The sequence below is a fragment of the Pleurodeles waltl genome, chromosome 11 (assembly GCF_031143425.1).
Source record: "Pleurodeles waltl isolate 20211129_DDA chromosome 11, aPleWal1.hap1.20221129, whole genome shotgun sequence".
Classification (NCBI taxonomy): domain Eukaryota; kingdom Metazoa; phylum Chordata; class Amphibia; order Caudata; family Salamandridae; genus Pleurodeles; species Pleurodeles waltl.
The window spans coordinates 49872346-49891610 of record NC_090450.1 but is presented as its reverse complement, the minus strand read 5'-3'; the positions used below and the strand labels follow the sequence as shown (position 1 = coordinate 49891610).

The 19265-nt window shown below is 40.3% G+C and overlaps 1 protein-coding gene across 1 annotated transcript; it reads left to right on the top strand.

Annotated features, from left to right (window-relative positions):
- The first annotated feature begins 4560 nt into the window (after positions 1–4560).
- On the top strand, positions 4561–17202 carry RPL22L1 (ribosomal protein L22 like 1). Its single transcript, XM_069213024.1, has 4 exons — positions 4561–4638; positions 6923–7012; positions 7315–7436; positions 16956–17202. The coding sequence occupies exons 1-4, from the start codon at positions 4630–4632 to the stop codon at positions 17098–17100; spliced, it is 366 nt and encodes a 121-aa protein (XP_069069125.1). The 5' UTR covers positions 4561–4629; the 3' UTR covers positions 17101–17202.
- The last annotated feature ends 2063 nt before the right edge of the window (positions 17203–19265 follow it).

Sequence of the window (19265 nt, the reverse complement as noted above, 5' to 3'; positions counted from 1 at the left end):
CAAGTGCAGTGAAGATTAGATTGGCGTACAGTGGATTGGCGTAGAATGCTAGGGCTTAGAGATGAGAGTTACAGAATAAAGTGCATTGGTGAAGAGTGTACTGACAAAGTGCAGGGTTGCAGCTTGGCATGCAGTACAGTGGTGTGGAGTTTTGCAGAGTGGATTGCAACGGTCTTGGATGGAGTGGTGTAGAGTGGCAAAGAATGCACTGGTATAAAGTAGAGGGGTACACAGTAGAGTAGAGTAGAGAGGCACAGCATGAAGTGGCGTGGAGTGGTGCAGAGTAGAGTTGAGTATTCGTGGTGTGGCATTACACTGCCATTACAGACAACACATGCTCAACTGAAATGACCGTTATATTTGCACAGACAAACAGCTTTACTAATAAAACTATCCAATGCACAGACAAATGTGTGACAATTGCATCACCTAGTTTAATGATTTGCTTTGATCATATTAAAAGTATTTGTTGCAACACACTTCAGAAATAACAAAAAATGTCCTTCCTTTGTACGCTCATAATTCTGATATATTCTTAAATACATACAGGGTTATTTTAAATGTTGTTGTGTGCTAGAAAAAAACACTCTTTCCTACCCCCAGTATAAAGCAAGATTGTCACACAAATTCTCCCACTTTGAAGTCAGAAAAAGAAAAGTGAACAAGCGTCCTTGGAAGACAGTGTCTGACATTTGACCTGGGTCTTTGAATGCATAGCAAATGTGACGAGATAACAAGATTTAAAGGCCTGCTAAAGAAACAGTTCACGGAAGGATACAGAAACCACGGTTTAAGCAACGAGAGGGACAAACTGAACCTGAATAGACTAAAGCAAATAAAGCCAGTAAATGGAAAGCCAGAAAGTGTAAGTTACAAACCACAAAACAAATGGCAAACTATGAGCTGAATACATTTCTAGGCCAACTTTCTGAAATTCCCCAAGATGTCTTTAGCACACCAGACAGCACAGGCTGTGACCTAAAAACAAAACAAATAACGTGTCTGTGACCCTGGAAAGATACAGGCCCCCATTACGAGTTCCTACCACCAGGGCAGTCAGACCGCCGGGGCGGAGATAAGCATCTCTGACCCAGCGGTCCACCAAAGGCCGCTGGCGGTATTACAAGACCACTTTCTGCCAGGGATTTTGTGGTGATAGCACCGCCACAAAATCCCCAGCAGAAAGGCTACCGGCAACAGAAATTTGCGTTCCTGTCACCAGTAGATGACTCCTCTACCCTCCCCAATCTACCCAAGAGCCCCTCACCCCCCTTCCCTTACAACATTCCCAACTCCCAGTAGTAACTCCCCTCACCCCTGCATACACATTCTTACCCCCACCCTCGGTCCCCGTACTAATCCCTCACCTCCCACATACATGCACGCACCCATACATGCACACCCTGGCACTCACAACACCCTTACACTCACACGCAAAACCCCCAAATCCATACACTTACACCTCCACTCACACACGCACTCACTACATTCACCCCCCACTGACACGCATACACTCCAACCCATCCCTCCTTTCTTCAACATACACACACAACCCCCACCCCTGTACATGCACACACACACATGCACCATGACCCAGCATTCACCCACGCATCACCATCACATTTACACACGCACGCACACACACTCTCGCCTCCCCATTCATGACACGCATACACACACCCCACCACCATCCCCTTGCAGTGGACACTTATTACCTCGTCTGACGAGGTGCTCTACCCTGATGGGACAGGACCCAGCGCTCCCACCACCGGATGCGCACCGCCATCAGGTCACCGCCAGGCCATGTGACCTACAGAATGTTACAACAGCAATGCCAGACGCAGAATGTGAAAGGGAGATAGGAATATTCCTAAGGTTCTAGCAGTGACCGGGTTATCAGTTACTGCAAGGCCGTTGGGAGAAGAGGATATATGTGGCTGTGTCCTGAGTTATAATAAACCTTAATATTCTACAATCTACATGGAGTCCGGCTACTTCGGTCTCTAGCTTTTAACTAACGTTGGCAGAACTTAAAATATGAGTTTAACTGAATGTTGTATCGACATACTCACAACACTTTAAAAAAGTGTGAATCATTTGCCACAGCGATCTACCAAGCAAACCCCGCCACTTAAAGTATAGTGCAAAATTATTTTGTACAGCAGTAAAGAAAAAGAAATCATGTCCACGTGGTAAGAAACGCTTAAGTTTTCGCTTTTTCCGGAATCTTTTTCTGAAGATTATAAAACCGTTTACCCTAAAAATCGAGATTAGAATATGTATTTTTCACTCCCGGTAAACTACCCAAAACTCCTGAGAGAGCGTAGTATAAATATCATATTATAAACGTGAAACACTTACATTTTGGCAAAGCAATATTAATAAATAATAATTAAAATGCATTAATAAACATGAAGATTTACTCATTTATGAACACTAATGTTGAATAATAATAATAATAATAAGATATATGCATTATTACAATCAAAACTGTATTCATTAAAACGCGTATGTCTTAAGTTAGCATGAGTTGCGAACTAGCCGTGTAACTCTCATTTAAAGCTTATTTTTTCCTGCTTTTCTGTGTGCGGACTCGCAAATGACTATGACCCAGCTATTGTTCTTTCTGTATTAATTTGAAACATGAAGAAATCTTCCCATCCGCATGCTAGCAGTTTTAGTATAAAAGATATGTGCTTCGAAACAGTAATGGACACTCTCAAGGACGATGAGACGAGGGGAAAAGAACTCCTGACCCGAGACGTGTGCCAAGATGGTGAAGTAACCTCTGACGTACCACCTACGAAAAATGCTGATTATGAAGACCAATTGAAAGACAATTCAATATCAAGAAATAACAAATGCATTACTTAATGAATAATTTGATTGGTTACCAATGATGGGGTGTAGTTAATAACCAATAGAATTTTAGGGGAATGTATTATGGAAAAAGGGATAAAAACTCATGACACAAGAGACGAAGTGCAGTTAGGAAGGGATGACATCAATTGCATCCAGAAACTCTGTCACTCTATTTGGTGATTTGAGACTTAGACAAAATTATCATAGCCCATAACCCGCCCTATTATACTTTCCTCCATATGAGGAGAGTGTCCCTTGATTCCATTTAGATAGATTGACGGTGAACCATCTGATGTCCTGAAGACGAAGACTGATCTTGTATGCTGACTTAACTCGAGGAGGGTAATTATTATGCTAACAGAATCTATATGCCTTTCTTTCTAGGTGCCAACTGCTGTATGTTTAATTAGGTATCTTAGTTAGATGTTTTCCAAATTGATGTTCTAAATTGTTTTGCATGAAGCCCAACATGCTAATGCTAATCTGAGGTTAGATGAGGTATTCATTTGACGGACGGAACTGACGTGACTGACATATAGCTATGCTGAACTGATATTCTGTTGTTTATCATGCACTATGGTCTATTCTCTTCTAACATATCTATTCTATGATTCTGATCATCGCATTGTTGAAAGTTCATCATGATTGCCACTTTGTGATTATGCTTTTATGCTTCTTGGATTTAAGAATAATACGTTTATTATTAGAATGTAATCAATAGGGAATAAAATTCACAAATTCCTCTTTCGAGGTGTGGTTATTTGAGTCAGAAAACAAATGAATGCGTCGAAGATTCTTTAATGGGTTTTGTGAAATATATGTTGATGGTTGGTAATTTCGTTTTACGGAGACTCACCACTGGGTCAAAAGGTTCATCGACCTAAAACGAGTCCTGATGTGTATAATTTAACATAGACGGACGCGTTAACACTCCCATAAAATACGCAACAATGGGGTGAAAGATATTCAGTAAGTAAATGTTTTAAACTAGTCAGCTCTACCTCATAGTCCAAAAACATATTTCTGCAACGTTGGGCTAAAACTGCAGATCCGTTGATTATTGCAATATCACGTTCCAATAAAAGGGACAAAATGCCTCATGGTATGTGCGATGACTATACATCCTGGCTCAGCACCACAAACAGCATTTACGGGACAACGGGATAGTCATGGCTCTTCCGGGTAAGACCAGGATCTACTACGTAATGCCGTCGCCCTCTATTAATATCTTCGGCTATAGACATAAAAGAAGGACATCACACTTTCTGATGCTCATCGACGCCAGCGCTACATTTGAGCGATAGCGTCAATCGCTAGAACATAGTAAAGAAATATAAATAAAAACCGCACATATGTATGCATCAATATATTTACATAAGATGAAGTTTAAGTCTCTTTAATGGAGGCGAATTCGTAATCTCTCGCTAGGAATCTATCGTCTATGCAGTTTGGATGATGTGTATTTTTTAAAATGTTGTATGGATTAATAAAATCGTCACTAATACACTTTTTGAGAAGCTGGAAAGTAATGCGTTTTAAATTCATATTGAAACGAGTTAATTAATAGTTCGTCGCTACTTCACCCGGGAATGTTCACCTTCTTTCGAAGATGGCCGCCTCTGAAACAGTCAATTCCTGTTCGCTACCTAGGCAATACACTAAAAGACTGTGAGTGGACATTCTCCATGCGTAATGACGCCACGACGTATATAAAAACTTCGGGAGACCAATGTCATTTCCTTTTTCGCTTTTCAGACAGTCTGAAAGATGGCGCCGGTGAGTGCGGCGTGGATTAGTTATATTAACTATGGCACTTACCGGTTGCCTTAACTTGCTCAATTTTCGCAACGTTATGCCTTTACTTTCGATGCATATCTCACTCGGGCTGTCGCTATCAATCTCTTGTGATCCAGCCTGCAGCAGAGCGCTTCGCTCATTCATTGACTGACATACATGCCGATAGTCAATATTCAGACGGGAAATTACCATTTTTAAAGTAAAAAATTGTTTTGTTCTAGCGGCTTCTCTCCTGAAGTTGTCTCTTCATTATAAGTTACTAGGGAAAGTTACATTCGCCCTACTTGTTTCTCATTCCCTAAAATCTCAGTCTTTTCTGTTATGGTATTTTGGCATGTGCCGCTCTCTTACTCCGCAACCCGCATCGTTCTATAAATGATCATGCTTCGATAAGCTCTTCTCTGTCCCACGATTAGTTTGTATTGGTAGCGTTGTGGCATGCGTTGTGGCATGCCTTATACCTGTCTCCGAAAAAATTTACTAAACGACTCCCTCATAAAGGTATATTAGGATTATTACGTAAGGAATTGGATTTCTAATTAACGATATTCAGTTACGTTTTTATTAAAGAAGAAAACAAAACTCCCGTTTCAAGTTCTTTATGCTTTGATAGAAACTATTTTTTTTTGGTGGGGGAGGGGGCGCCGTGTGTAACTTGCTGTTCGATTTACCTAGGTATTGTCTGACTATTCCCTCTTTGTTGTAAACTCAAAAGCACCACGTTTCTTTTCGGATCAGGGTGGTGCTCTGCAGCTGCATATTTTCTTTGCCCCATGCTTCCCTACTCCTACACTGGGCCACCTAATCGTTCTCCCAGCCCTATACCTTTACAAAATTATTCGCCGTCTCCAGCAGCCTACGTGGGACAAAACACCTTAACAGAAACCTTAAAACCAGCATAAGACATGCTGAGTAAATTAAAAATGTCAGCTAATACAGTTGAGTGCTTGCGCCCCTCGCTCACCTGCTCTAGCTTGCTGCTCGCACTTTGCATTTAGACTGGATAAAAAGCACCAATCCTGTTACTCAAGCAAAGCACCAAAACTTTCTCACTTAAGACCCCCAACAAAGCACATCCTTGCCAGTCACACACACCGCTAGGCTATAGCATTCCACAAATGGTTTTGTAGGAATATAAATGATACAATATAATACAACTGCGACTGGAGCTCGTTGCTGGGGTTCAGCCTCAATTGCACCGAGAACTCGGAGAGTAAACTGAACCAGTGCGGGCGGAAGAGAGGCGCAGTTTGTGCTTAGTTGGGTAGAAATTGGTTGTAACACTTGTGTGCAAGCATTTAACGTATGTGTTTTGCCAAACCTGTAATTTGTAACGTTCGATCGTTGGTGGGGAGGGTGTTAGGATTGTATAGGGCTTTCATCTGGAGCTTTTAGTGTTATACATGGAAGATGAAATGTTGGGTGTGACAACGAAAACTTGAAGGTTTTTCAAAAAGGAATATTTTTGCGTGCGGTGGATGAGCATAGGATGTGCAAGGTCTATCCAGTGACCACCTGTTGAAGCAATTAACCTTAGATGAACAAAAAAAATTCCGTTAGGATGTAGGTGGGACAAAGTAAAGACTAGCGTTTCACAGTAATTTTAGTGTAGGGTGAATACCGGCGGCCCTCTTGTAGATTGTTGTACTGTTAGATGACAAGTAGGTCACACATTATCTAGGTTAAATGTACATTAGAAGACTGCTGTGCCTTTTACTGCTAGCTTTTCCGGTGTATTCCAGAGACAAGGTTAAAACATTAGACCAGTTCCCACAAACCATGATTAAGTTAATGCATGCTTCCTTTTTATTGGAACCACCAAAACATAAACCATTTCACTATTGCAATGAACCTGGCCCCTTATACTATACATGGGCAATTCTGACTTTATGCGCTTGGCTTCCAAGAATTATCTATTGGACCGTACTCCTTTCTGTGTCTGGAGTAGTAAAGTAATTGAGTTCTCCGACAAAATATATGGTGCAAATTTGTAAGCTAAGATATGCTGTTTTCCTGTAAAGATTGATTGTAGGGTTCATAAGTGAACTGTAATGATAAAAATGTGTTATCCTCTGATGTCAGGATAACTTTGAGGCAGTACTGGCAGCGATAATGTGACTAATTAAAGGTTCAACCCTACTATTTCTGTAAAATACTAGTTTTTGAATACAGCAATCTTATCTTTGCGTGAGAATCCATTCTGCAATAATGCTTTTGCTTGCTTGATGTCTAAAAATCGTTGTTTTTATTATTTCTTTAATAGAAAGATAGAAAATCGAAGAAAGTAAGCTGGAAGTTCGTCCTTGATCTTACACATCCAGTTGAAGATGGAATATTCGACTCAAGCAACTTTGTAAGCATCTTTATATAACTAAAGATAAACTGCAGAGCCGGTGTTTTACACTTAGCTAAATTGGGAAGTTTAATCAAACAGCCATTTATTTTGTTACATTCTTTTCATATTTAAATGTTTCACCACACCATAAGAGTTTATTCTAATACCAGATTTGTTCTGTTTTGCCTAACGTGTGCTTAATAATTATAAACTGAATTGCATATATTCTGTTTAACACATTTGATTGCTAGGGTTAACTTCCCTAGCATGAGCCTAGGGCACCATTCCCTAGTGTCCTATTTTTTCTTTTCTGTTAATAGGAGCAATTCCTGAAGGAGAGAGTAAAGGTTAATGGAAAAACTGGAAACCTAGGAAATATTGTTCACATTGAACGATTGAAGAACAAGATCACCGTGGTCTCAGAAAAACAGTTCTCTAAAAGGTGAGTGGTGTACACCAGTATTTTTCTATCTTCTATTTTTGGTTTGATATGTCAAGTTTCTACTCATGGTAGTTTTGCATTGCTTTAGAATATAAATGTGCTCAAAGCATTATTTTAAAATGTCACACTTGTTCTTATGTCGTGTTTATGCTGATTCAAGGTAAGTTCAAACTTCTTTATTGGGAACAGAATAGGGAAGATGTGCAAGGGTACTGTAGGAGAGTGTATATGAGGAAATACATTTTGCCATGTTGGTTGTACATCTAGCATATACGGTTGTCTAAGGTAGCATTGCACTGTAATGGAGAAAAAATAGGTACCGTAATAGGGAGGGATATAGGGGAGAATGGAAGGACCATGTCATGCTGGATAATTAAAAACCCCTTACACCACCACAAGAGCGCTTCAAAAGACTAACAAGGGGGTGGCGTCCTGCTGGTACTGTTTGAGCAGAGGACACAGAGAAAAAATGAATGTGGAATTGACTTGGTAGTGGATGAAGCAGTGGACCGAGGACATTTCATGAGAATGACTTGCCATGTTTGCTTAGAAATGCAGGAGAAACCATTCTCCGCAGTGGCTCTCCTCATCAAAAAACCCTTTGCTGACAAATCTCATGATGTTCCTCTTGTTTAAAAATCACAAACTGTTCCTAAGCAGAGCACACACCTCGCATAATAAAGGAATTGACAAATTCCAGGTGTCGACACGCAGATCGAGCACCCACCTTGCCAGATAGTATCAGTGGTACAGTGCACACTGTAGAACAAATGATCAGTTTTATGTTGTCACTATCAAAAAAGTTAAGTCAGATTAAAGGTACAACAGTGATTGAAAGCTGGTGCCAGTTTGATTTAGTTTATTTTTAGAATGTGGCTTTCTGAGCATTCACGTTTGTGATTAAGAATTCTTTACTGCCCGATTCATTAAAATCATTGCTATATACATGGTTACGAATATCGTGAACAATATAAAATAATCTGTTATTAGGTTTCGAAGGCAAATGTATAGTTGTGAACATGAACTTTGTGAGAACCAAGTAATTCCTATTTTAGCTAACAAAAGATGATAGGTTTTTTAAAGTTTTTGTGGTTATGTTAAATCAAGGGTCTCTAAACTTTTTTTGCAATAAGAGCTACTTATGCTCAATGTAAGTCACCCTGAGCTACTAATATTACTAGTCTAATGACCACATCAACCAAGAATACATTAGTGACCTCTCGCGGCCCTGCATCAGACAGGGTTGCCAGTAGTAATGTAAATATAAGGCTGCCGATTTGCAATGCCTTGTCATGGGTACTGCATACTAGCCACAGCATCAGTGCTCCTGGCACCAAGTAATAAGGTTAGTAACAAGTCTCCCCAATGCCAAATGATTTATCAGTCCGTATTAGATTTATATATTTTGGAAATTCAACCATTTTTTGCCCAACATTAGCTTATGAGTTCTGAAAATGCACACTTTTGTCCCAAATACACTACCCTCAATTCTGATGTTCATATATAAATTGATCCAAAGAGAAGCTTCAGGTTTATATGCTGAAATGCACACCAAAGCTTCTTAGAGTTAGATGGAGAGCTACCAGTAGCTCGCGAGGTACTAGTTGGGGAAGCCTGAGTTAAGTTGAGCTTTTGGGTAACAAGACTTAAAATGTTATTGGTACAGACTAGGAAAATTTGGTTAAAGAAAAACATAAGATCGTATGCATAGATTAGTAAAATGTACTTAAACCTAAAGTGTGTTGCATATATAAACCCTCCCGGAGTTTCGATTTTCAACAAACCATCATTCTTTGTGCTGTTTCTGATCAAGAGTGAAAATACACACAGATGTATTTACTTACAGCTTCAAACATTCAAAGCTTGCAGAACTGTTTTTTCCATTATGACCGCTTGGGGAGTTAAATTCCTAGGCCTCAATATTATGTTAAAACAAGTGTAGCCCGACGTCCAAGATTAGCTCCTGAAAATAAGTCGCAGGAGTGTTCGGGTATGCCTCAGTGCATAATCCTCAGATTTTTTAAACTGTCCACGCACTCTTTTGCCATTAAAGTTGCCAAGTGAATATTTTTCTTCCGAAGACTAAACACTGAACATTTATATTGAACTTGTCTATGCAATTCTTGCTCAGTCTGCTTCTCTGACTTTAAATGTGGACTAGGAATAATTAATAATGGCTAGATTGTCGATGTAATGCAGTGCCCGTATGCTGGGTACGAGTCTTTATAGGGAAAACATTTGACACTCGCGGGCTCGTGCGTAGTGTTGATAAGGAGTAGAGTGAAAGAGTGCCAAACCAGTCCTATTGTAGGCCATTGTTCACGGTTTTGTTTGCTAAACAAACATAGTTGCAGATCAGAACCTGTAACAGGCTGTTAGAAAGTAGGAGTTGTATTATATAAAGAGAACCTGAAGGCACCCAAATCAAAGCCAGTTTTCTCCAAGACTTTAACACGCTATCACAGCGGCACAAAGATCCCCTTGTCTGTAGGAGGGCTGCTCTGCCAATTATAAGGAGCAACCTTAGACACGGTTGTAGCCAAGTCTGAATCCACCTTGCTTGCGACAGATAAGCCAATTTTCCGTTGCCCAATTTTCATTTCGCCACAATACTAGTTTACAAACACCTCAATGTCAGTGGTAAAGTATACGTCAAGGAGCATCCCGGCATCCTTCTTGGGTAGAGCCGACCAGAATGCGCCAGGTTCTTGGTTGTGTAAGACCAGTTTTGGGCTTATCAAGAACTTGAGCAGGTGCTTGCATCCTGCCCTTTTCCTACCATTGGTTGGCTTTGTGACTCTGTCTTGCTTCTTATTCAAGATCTTTCCTTGTCGCGGGTTGCCCTCTTGGGATTGTCCCTTCCCTGGACCAGTGCCTTTTTACCATCTGATTGGCTGCATCTATCCTTCCACTGTTCACTTTTGGGTGATTTTCTTTTTTTTTTTCCTTTCTTTTTGGGTGAGTTCCCCATAAGTGCATGTTTTCAATTTCTCTTGTATGCTTCTTCCACACCTGCGTACTGTTGTCATTTTTCGAGTGTGTGCGCCTTTTTCTGTGCCTGGGTGTTGCACTCTTCCTCGTGTGCTTCTCGCCTAGCTCCTAGTTCTCTTCCTTTGTGTGCTTCTCCCGCACCTTGTTTTGCTCCATTTGCTGCCCCGACCAGCACCTCTTGCCCACACGATCAATGTGATCTTGCTTTTTTTATAATTATTCCGGGAGGCCAGGCAGCAAGTTATGGTTTCTGCTGATGCTCTGCAGTGTGCCCAAAAGGCAATGGCAAAGCCAATAGCCCCTGAGACTTTGCCAGCCGTTATGTCAGCAAAGCTCCACACCAAGAATTGGGAATTGTTCCCATAGGTAATGATTGCAGCAAAGCAAAAAAGTTTAACCTCGAACTTTGAGATGGTTCAGCGAATATGATGGAATGGATTCCACACCTTTGATCTGGTTACGTTTCAGTCCTTTTATCCCTTTGTGTATATTGTCTACTGGAATGGTGGAAAGAAGTTGACTGGTCAAAGGTTGAGTTTAGCTATCTGGTCTCTGGTAGCGTTCTTAAAGCAGAAACGTCCACGGGTCTTCGATTAACTTGTTTTTACTACATTTTTATGCTTTACCTGCCCATTTCAAATGATTTCCAGATCGTAAGTTAGAATTTGTCACATTTTCCCTAGCTCTTTGAATCATTAGTGATCTTTTCCAAACTTCAGTTTGTGGTTGAAACTTTAGCAGTGGAAACTACATTAATTAAGTGTACATAGCCTAAGGCAGTACTCAAGCAGGACCCAGCTCTAGTTTGTAGTACAGTCTGTACATTTATACATTTGACTTGTTCAGTGGCACACCAAGATTTCCAAAGTTGATTAACACACGAATATCAAGCACCGGGAGACAACACCATACATTTCCTGGTTAAAAATGCATGACTTTAATGAAGGCGGGCGTAAGTGAATTCAAAGCAAACAGTTAAGGGCTTCTAGAAGCAAGTTACCTAGGTGCTTCCCTCCGCTATCATTGTTGGCCTAAATTCAAATATTTGGTTCTGATTTCAAGCAGTGTTCTATTTTCTTTCTCCTTGTCGGGGGAGGAGGATTCAAACATTAACATCAACATCCTATATTGTGTGGGGTGTAGGCATGTTTTTCAAACTGTTAAAAACTAAAGCACTGTTGAACTTGGATTTTAAGAGGAACTGCAAGTGCATCTGCAGTTTTATAACCTTAGTGACGGGTCAGTATGACATTTACAAAGGTCAGCAGGCATCTACACAAAAGGTGATGGGAGTATACTTGGAAGAAGTCTGATCACTGGCAATCGCTTGAAATAACATTCCAGTGCATCATTCTTTTGCCCGCCTCATTTTGGATTCAACCATAATCAGTCTTGACACTGCCCTATTAGGTTCTATTCAGCCCAAATAGCCCAATTTTATGACTGGCTTCAAGAGTTCATGTCAGGTACGCCCACTAAAGATTGGCTTGTTTGTGGAGTCTCCTGCATCAGTTGCTTGTCATCTACATTTGAAATCCACCCGTATTGTTTACATTTCCACGTTACATAGGGAGTTGGCTAAAATTGTAGTCCCAGTCTGAGATATTGCGGTCTCATCTAAAGTCATAATATAGCTTCCAGCCACAACAGGTTCTCTCTAGTCTGAAGCACATTTTGTTTTAGCTACTAGCAGTTTCCATGTTGTAAAGTTACTTATACAGAATGAAGTCAGCCCTTTAGTAGTGGTAACCTATAATTACAATAATCTTTGCCTACGTCTTCAGTAAATGCAGGAGGTGCACTCAACTACAGACTATTGACACATTGTAGTATTCATGAACCTATTTAACAAATCAAGCCAAACTGATTAGTAAAAGAAACAAATTTGTCTTAAAGCCAGGTTCACACACATCTAAATCTCAGCAGATTATTCATTTCCTCTGCTCTACTTTCAGCAAAAGTTCGGGTGGTCTGCTATATTAAAAATCCCTATATCTTGAAACTGAGGCAGGGGGAGTTTGATTTTAGGTGGTGATGCCTAAGGGATCTCCAGGCCTACAGAGCAGCAGCTTAGTACAGCAGAAATGTCTGAATCAGGAGGGAAATTTAGTAACTTGTGGTACTTGTGTGTTTGTAAGCTTTTCACAACTCCGAAAAATCTTCTTCCTCCCTGATGAAACTATCCATGATCTGAGGGAAGGTGAATTGTACTTGATATATACACAACAGCTTATTGCCTTTAATGTTACCAAGTAGGTTATTGAGCTTTCAGGTCATGGGATATATTAACAAGTCTTGAAGTTGCTCTGTGGAATATTGTTGAATGGCGTCTCTGTGAAATTTGAGTTAACCACATTGTGTGGTTTGTTGAATTGCAGTGTACAAAGCCAGAATGTTTCCATAACGGGATGTTTGATGGCATGTGTGACTGTATGTACACATGCTCTGTATACTCCTGCCATCCAGTGTTGGGCCCAGAGTGGTGCAATTTCTTCTTCGAAGAAGTGTTTCGAGTTAGAAGATTGAATTGACTCTTCCTCTTGGTGATTTTGTGCATAGACATCAACTTTGTTAAATTGTTGTTTCCGCAGGACGATGAGGAAAAAGTGTAGAGAAAAAGATGTCCATGCAAAGTGTAAATACTTATGTACAAATGTTTACCAAGTTAAACTGCCACAGGTGTCTGGGGAGGAGGAAGGGCACGTGAATCTACAGTACTACATGCCACCATTAGTTGCTTACAGGGTAACAATCAGTTCAGTTGCATGTGGCTGTAGATACACATGCTCTGCATAGACTGTAAGCAGTTCCTCCATAAAGCGGTGGCTCGCCTCTAGGAGCTGCAGTTGACTGAAAGTGTACATAGCACTTCCTGAACTACATAGGTGTAGACTGTATTTGCTGTATAGACACAGCAAGTGATCCAATAAAGAAGGAACCAAAGAAACTACAAAAGAGTACATTGTGTGATTGTGGCAGCATCTCAGTACTGTTATTTTTGTATTAATTACTACACTGGTGGGGAATCAGTGCACTGATTATAGTGCTGGGCGATATTCCTATTACCCAAACATTGTTCAAGATGTATATTACCTAGTGGTGGTCATCACTAGGTAGTTATAGTTAGGACCATGTTTCCGTCCTATGTTTTTGGCACCATTAGGCGAATCTTCAAAACATTTCCCCCCAAAGTTTTGTAGTGATTCTTGATGTGCATGGAAAGTTTCAGGGTGATCCATCAAGTGGGGGCAGAAAAAAAAGGTGTGTGAGAAAAAAGTTGCGATTCCCATGGGACCTTTAAACACAACTCTAGCCTGAACCGCCCCACAGAATTACACCAAATTTAGCAGAAAGCTAGCTTTGGATACGCAGATCAAGCTTTCACTTGGTGTAAATCCGTTTAGTAGTTTTTGTGATATTAAAAGTAAAATAATTTTGTATCTCTGGCAATGATGACTTCAGGAATAATTCATGTAATTCGCAAATAAGTGTGCGAAAAGACATTACAATTTTATTTCACATGGCACAGTCCCTTGGGATAAAAATCCAAATTGAAAATGGCATAAGGGGTTAAAGTGAAGGTACCCTGATGGCAACGGTGTGATGTAGGTGTGTTTTAGGAGCAAATTATGGGCTGAAAATAGTCACCCATGCCGATATTCGTGAAAATTCACAAATCTGCAAATATGGAAAAATTTGAAAGAAAAAACAGACATTCATACATTCTCTCATACATGCAGGTAGACTCGTGCACCCACTCACACACCCACTTTCAGACCCACTCACACCCACTCATAGATCCACTGACAGACGGGTCCTGTGGCCAACATGCGCTGCCCATGGGCAAAGGACGTGTGGTGCTGGTTTGGGTGGTAAGGGCTTGGCTGCATGCCAGGCCTTGCGGCCAACCCCCACTGCGCACGGCCAGGGTTGGAGTAACGTATAGTAATTAAAACTGCTGTAGGTTTAAAACCAAAAAATAAAACATAAAAATTCACTGAAAAAAAACAGCTTACAGGAACATTATAGTTGGGTTCGGAATTTACTTGTACAAAACCATAGAAAATCACCAGGTATAGTTGAAGTTCTTTTTAATAACTATAACCCTCGCATTTGCCATGCACAGCTAATTATGCCACAAATTACATCATTGATCTTTTGTATGGCGTCTTTGATATCACTACAACATTTGCCATAAAATTATTGAAAAGAAAATTGTGCAGGGCAAGGGCGTGAGTATAGTTTAGGGTGCAAATTATATTTACTTAAAAGAACTCTAACTGCTGAATTTCTTCGGTTTAGTATGAATAGATCCAGAATCTAACGTACGTCCCTGTAACCTTTGGTGTTTTCAGTGTGTGTGTGTGTATATATATATATATATGTTCGATGGAATGTGTAGCTGCAAATACTCATGCTGTGCATAGACTAGTAAGCAGTTATCTCCCCAAAAGCGGTGGCTTAGCCTGTAGGGGTTGAAGTTGTTTGAAATAATGTTCTTAATACTGCTTGTCCTACTGTGGCTTGTTGTGTGGTTAACACATCCACGCAGTAATGCTTGGTAAATGTATGAGGCGTAGAGCATGTGGCTGCCTTACAGACCCCCACTTGCTGTTGCTTTCCAGACTCCAGCTAATGTTACTTCCCCATCTGTCTTCTGATTTTTAATTAAAAAAAAAAAATTGCCCTCCACCATGACTACCCCGCATTGCTTAACCTAATCCAACTGCACTAACCAAATTCCTTCAATGGTCCCCCAAGCCCAAAAGGTCCAATTTGACACTGGGTCTGTTTGTTCTAAAAATGTGCTTTTGAGCCCTTTTTAGGGTCGAGCCTGCGTCGCTTGCACATGCGTATCGCTTGCAAGACGCTTTAAGAATTAGAAAAGGGCTCGGAGCCCCGACCAAGTCACGTCAGTGCCATTGGTTCGTGGGCTTGCCTGTTAAAATCAGCTTGCTTTCATTGGTGGAAGGCACGCATACGTCATGCCTTTTCCGGTGGTAGGCCCTCCTGGAGCCCAGCGACAAAGTACTGAAAACATGTGTGGCTCGCTATTTCCCATCAGGTTTGAGGACTACTTTTTCTCTATTTTCGCAGCGCGATCTCGCTTGGTAGAAGTCAAGCGCTTTGCATAATATCGACCCTGTTACATGGTTAATTGCACTTTTGCCGGTTATGTGCTTAATTGCACTTTTGCCGGTAGGTTTCATTAGGAGTGAACTGTAGAAGCGCAATCGCGCATTTTATTTTTTTGCCAACGTGGCAATAAAAATCCAGTTGGGAGTTTACAACTGGTAATAGCTGTAACTCTGACAAATTCGGGACCCTAGTGCATTGCAAATGCTTGTTTTCTTAGTTGCCATCTTGGCAAGGTAAGTAAATGGCAGCTGCGTCTTTACATATGCATAATGGTGCAAGGGCTTCTATAAGTCCAAACTGGATTGTGCTGTAACTTCATGACTCGTATGTAAGCATTGCATGAGTGTGTATCATTATGCTTTTTGGGTCTTGCCAAGGGCCCGGTTTTTAGCAGTGTTTACAGAAGACGTCCTGTGGACCATACAAAATCATAGTGGTCTTATGCCCAGCCCATTGCTTACCATTACATTGGCTGGTGTTCTTCACTGCTCACATTCGGAGAACCGCTTTTAGCAGTCCATGAGCGTTTTCTTGCTTGCTTGCTCCCTCCCTCATGTGCAGCCACCTGAGATCAAGTAGTGCCATGAGCTTCATCTTACTCCATTGCTCCCCCGTCTGAACTGCTTACCCCCCTCTGAAATTTTTTTAATAGAAAGGAAAGTAAAAAACGATATCAATCTTGTCTATTGATCCCTCCGTACCTTTGCCAGAAAACGTTCTCCCACGGTTCATCTGCAAATAAAATATATATGTTCGATTTATGGAGGGTCCAGCAGCAGCCCACTGCTGCAAGTCTGTTTTGTTTGGAAAGTGCATTTTTGAACACGTTAAACTTCTTTTTGTTTACTGCTCAGTGGCATCTGTCATCTGAGATCAGTAAATAAAAACAAAATGGTGGCAACGTGATGCCTATCTCACTACAGAGCTTTCATAGCACCATAATGCTTACTGACACGTCATTGTGCTTTTGGCAATGTTGCACAATGTCAGCAAAAAGCATTGAAAATGACAACGTCCAAAAGGTCGAAACCTGTTGGCTTTGCCAGTGATTGTTTTTTTTTTTCTTTCGTGATGAATAACTATTTTTCCTTTTGCTGCCGCACATGTTTATGCCTTCTCCCAATGCTAGATTAAAATTGTATGATCAGATGTTCAGTATAGTCGCCCAGTTTGTGAAAATTATTCACCGGAAAATGTATCGCCCTTTCTTACAGAAATGTTTGTGCATTGCGGGGGTGGATATAACGGACACTATCTTGAACAGTTCAGGTTATAAGTATTTTTTTCAAAGTTGCGTGAAGGAATCTGATTCGTCCTTTTAGTTGAGTCTGCTTTGAAAACCTTGCCATTATCATGAATAGCGGCTGACAATGCGCTTGTTGTTTGAAGGTATCTGAAATATCTTACCAAGAAATATCTCAAGAAGAACAATCTCCGCGACTGGCTTCGAGTGGTTGCATCGGACAAAGAAACTTACGAACTGCGCTACTTCCAGATTAGTCAAGACGAGGAGGAATCCGAATCGGAGGATTAAATGTATGGAAGCAGATGGGAAACAATGTGCATAAAAACAAACATCCTATAAATTATATAGAACTGTGCACTCTGTCATTGTGGAATAAAGATTTTAAGTGTCTATGGCTAATTTCAATCTTTTCCTTACTCTAATACATATGTTAGTGCATTTGTAATTGGAAGACAAGCACTCAATGTTTCTAACAACTTAAAACTTGTAGTGGAGTGATTGCTTAGTGTGAGCAAAGAGAATCTTACTTTGGTGTAGTGACGGGTGAAGAATATTACTGCATTGTCAACTTCCACATGGGGTTCCCAGAACTAAAGACATATTGTGTCCTTTGATACAGTGTCCACTATGCTGCTCTGCTAGTTAGTGCAAGCAGTGCGCACTGCTTTCCTATGATTGGGTGGGCACTGCTTGTCAGCAAATTATTTTCATGTTAATATTTGACGTTTTACCACTATCTGTGAATGCTCGGCTCAGGTGACCAGTATTGCAGAAAGCCCTGCTGTACCTTGGACAAAAAAAGCAGCAGTGTTTTAGAACACATCTGATTCAAATCCTGGAACAGTCGCCAAGCGACTCATGACGTGTGACCACTTGTGCCAGTCATGAGTTTGCAGTGGCCACAGCAATGTAAGGGGCAGTCTGCCTGCTGAAGTGCAAGCAATATTCTTTAAGTACATGATTCATTTAAAAAAAAAAAAAAAAATGTACAAGTCATTAGCAACGTCTAAAAATTAAAAGGATCGAGAGACTGGATTTAGAAACTTTTGTAAAGCAGTCCTACACATGCTACAAGATGCTGTTCTCAAGTCTACGGCCAAAGACGCCTGTCTTTGTTCTACTTTATAGTACATGTTGGAGTGAGTGGTGACAAAATGGGGAATAATTACTCACATGCGTCGGGTTAAGGGACACTTAGACGTGTTTGGGTGGGATTAGCTGTATAAAAAAAAACCAGAAGATTTGAGGCCATTATAATTCACACAATACACTTGTAAATTTGATACAACTCCAAGGTGTCAACACAGATGTAAATTCTACATCCATTCTTAACGCAAATCAAGTACCTCACGTGGCTAACCACTTGTACTGCAACCCACTTCCATAGATGAAATAAACCCTTTATGAATTAACGTTAAAATTTAGTGATTACAATTTATGTATTTTATTTGTGTAATATACTACATTAAAAAATTTGAAAGTAAATGCATGATTTTTAACTAAGGTTACTATAATAAATCAAGGTTAACCAGGGTAATGATTTTGAAGTATTAAAGTAATATTTATAAATATTTAATATATTTAATTTTGGTATTGACCATACTTTGAGAGTTATTTTAAATCTATTTTTAAGCTATATTGAGTGTAATTCTCCTTTACCAAAGGGAGATTACCATCTAGTGGTGGGGTGGAGATTTCCACCAACAAGTGATAGCATACTAGTAACTCCACACTTAAATTCTGTTGTAGGAAGCTTCGTCCTCTCCCTGTATGGGAGGGTGTGAAGACATAAGACCGTTCCTAGGTGTAAATATTCAATCTGAATTAGTAAATGGCACAATGTGGATAGTTGAGTTACCTCAGTAAATGTACACCTTTGTGAATTGGGACCTACTGGTTTGTCTACTTCTTACAAGAGAATCTTGTGTATACTATTTCAGTTTATCAAGGGGTTGGGTGCCACACACCCCTTTAAAAGAAGGCTATAATAAAGTAATTGAGTAAAAAAATTGAAAATGTAAAAAAAACATATATATAATACTTTGACTCTGATGGGGAGGAGAGCTTATCAAATATAAAAGCCCCATAATAGGTCATGCTTAATTCTAGTGGCCACATGCTCTCAATGTTTTCACTAATGTGAACTGAAGCTCTTTGAGATTGTGATTTGCTAAAGAATGTTTAGCGGAGCTGAAAACCTGAAATTGAGACCAACGTTTAATCCTCAATTAGGTTTTGATTGTGAGTTTAGGAAGCATTGTGTAATTCTGCGCAATGCACTAGAGCAAATGTTAGTAGGTCGCTGCAATTCAAGAGACTAAAAATAACATGAGATCCCTGACAAAAGCTGATCCCTTGCATGGACAGGACTCGGTTGTAACCATATTGTAGGTGCTGTTTTATTTGGATCGATGTTCTAAGAACGTTGAAACTGTGCCCCTGTGTACACATCC

Excerpts from the sequence above, each read along its gene's own strand:
- RPL22L1 (XM_069213024.1), top strand. Across the intron at positions 7,013-7,314 it reads TATTCGACTCAAGCAACTTT|GAGCAATTCCTGAAGGAGAG; the intron begins GTAAGCATCTTT and ends TTCTGTTAATAG. Across the intron at positions 7,437-16,955 it reads GAAAAACAGTTCTCTAAAAG|GTATCTGAAATATCTTACCA; the intron begins GTGAGTGGTGTA and ends TGTTGTTTGAAG.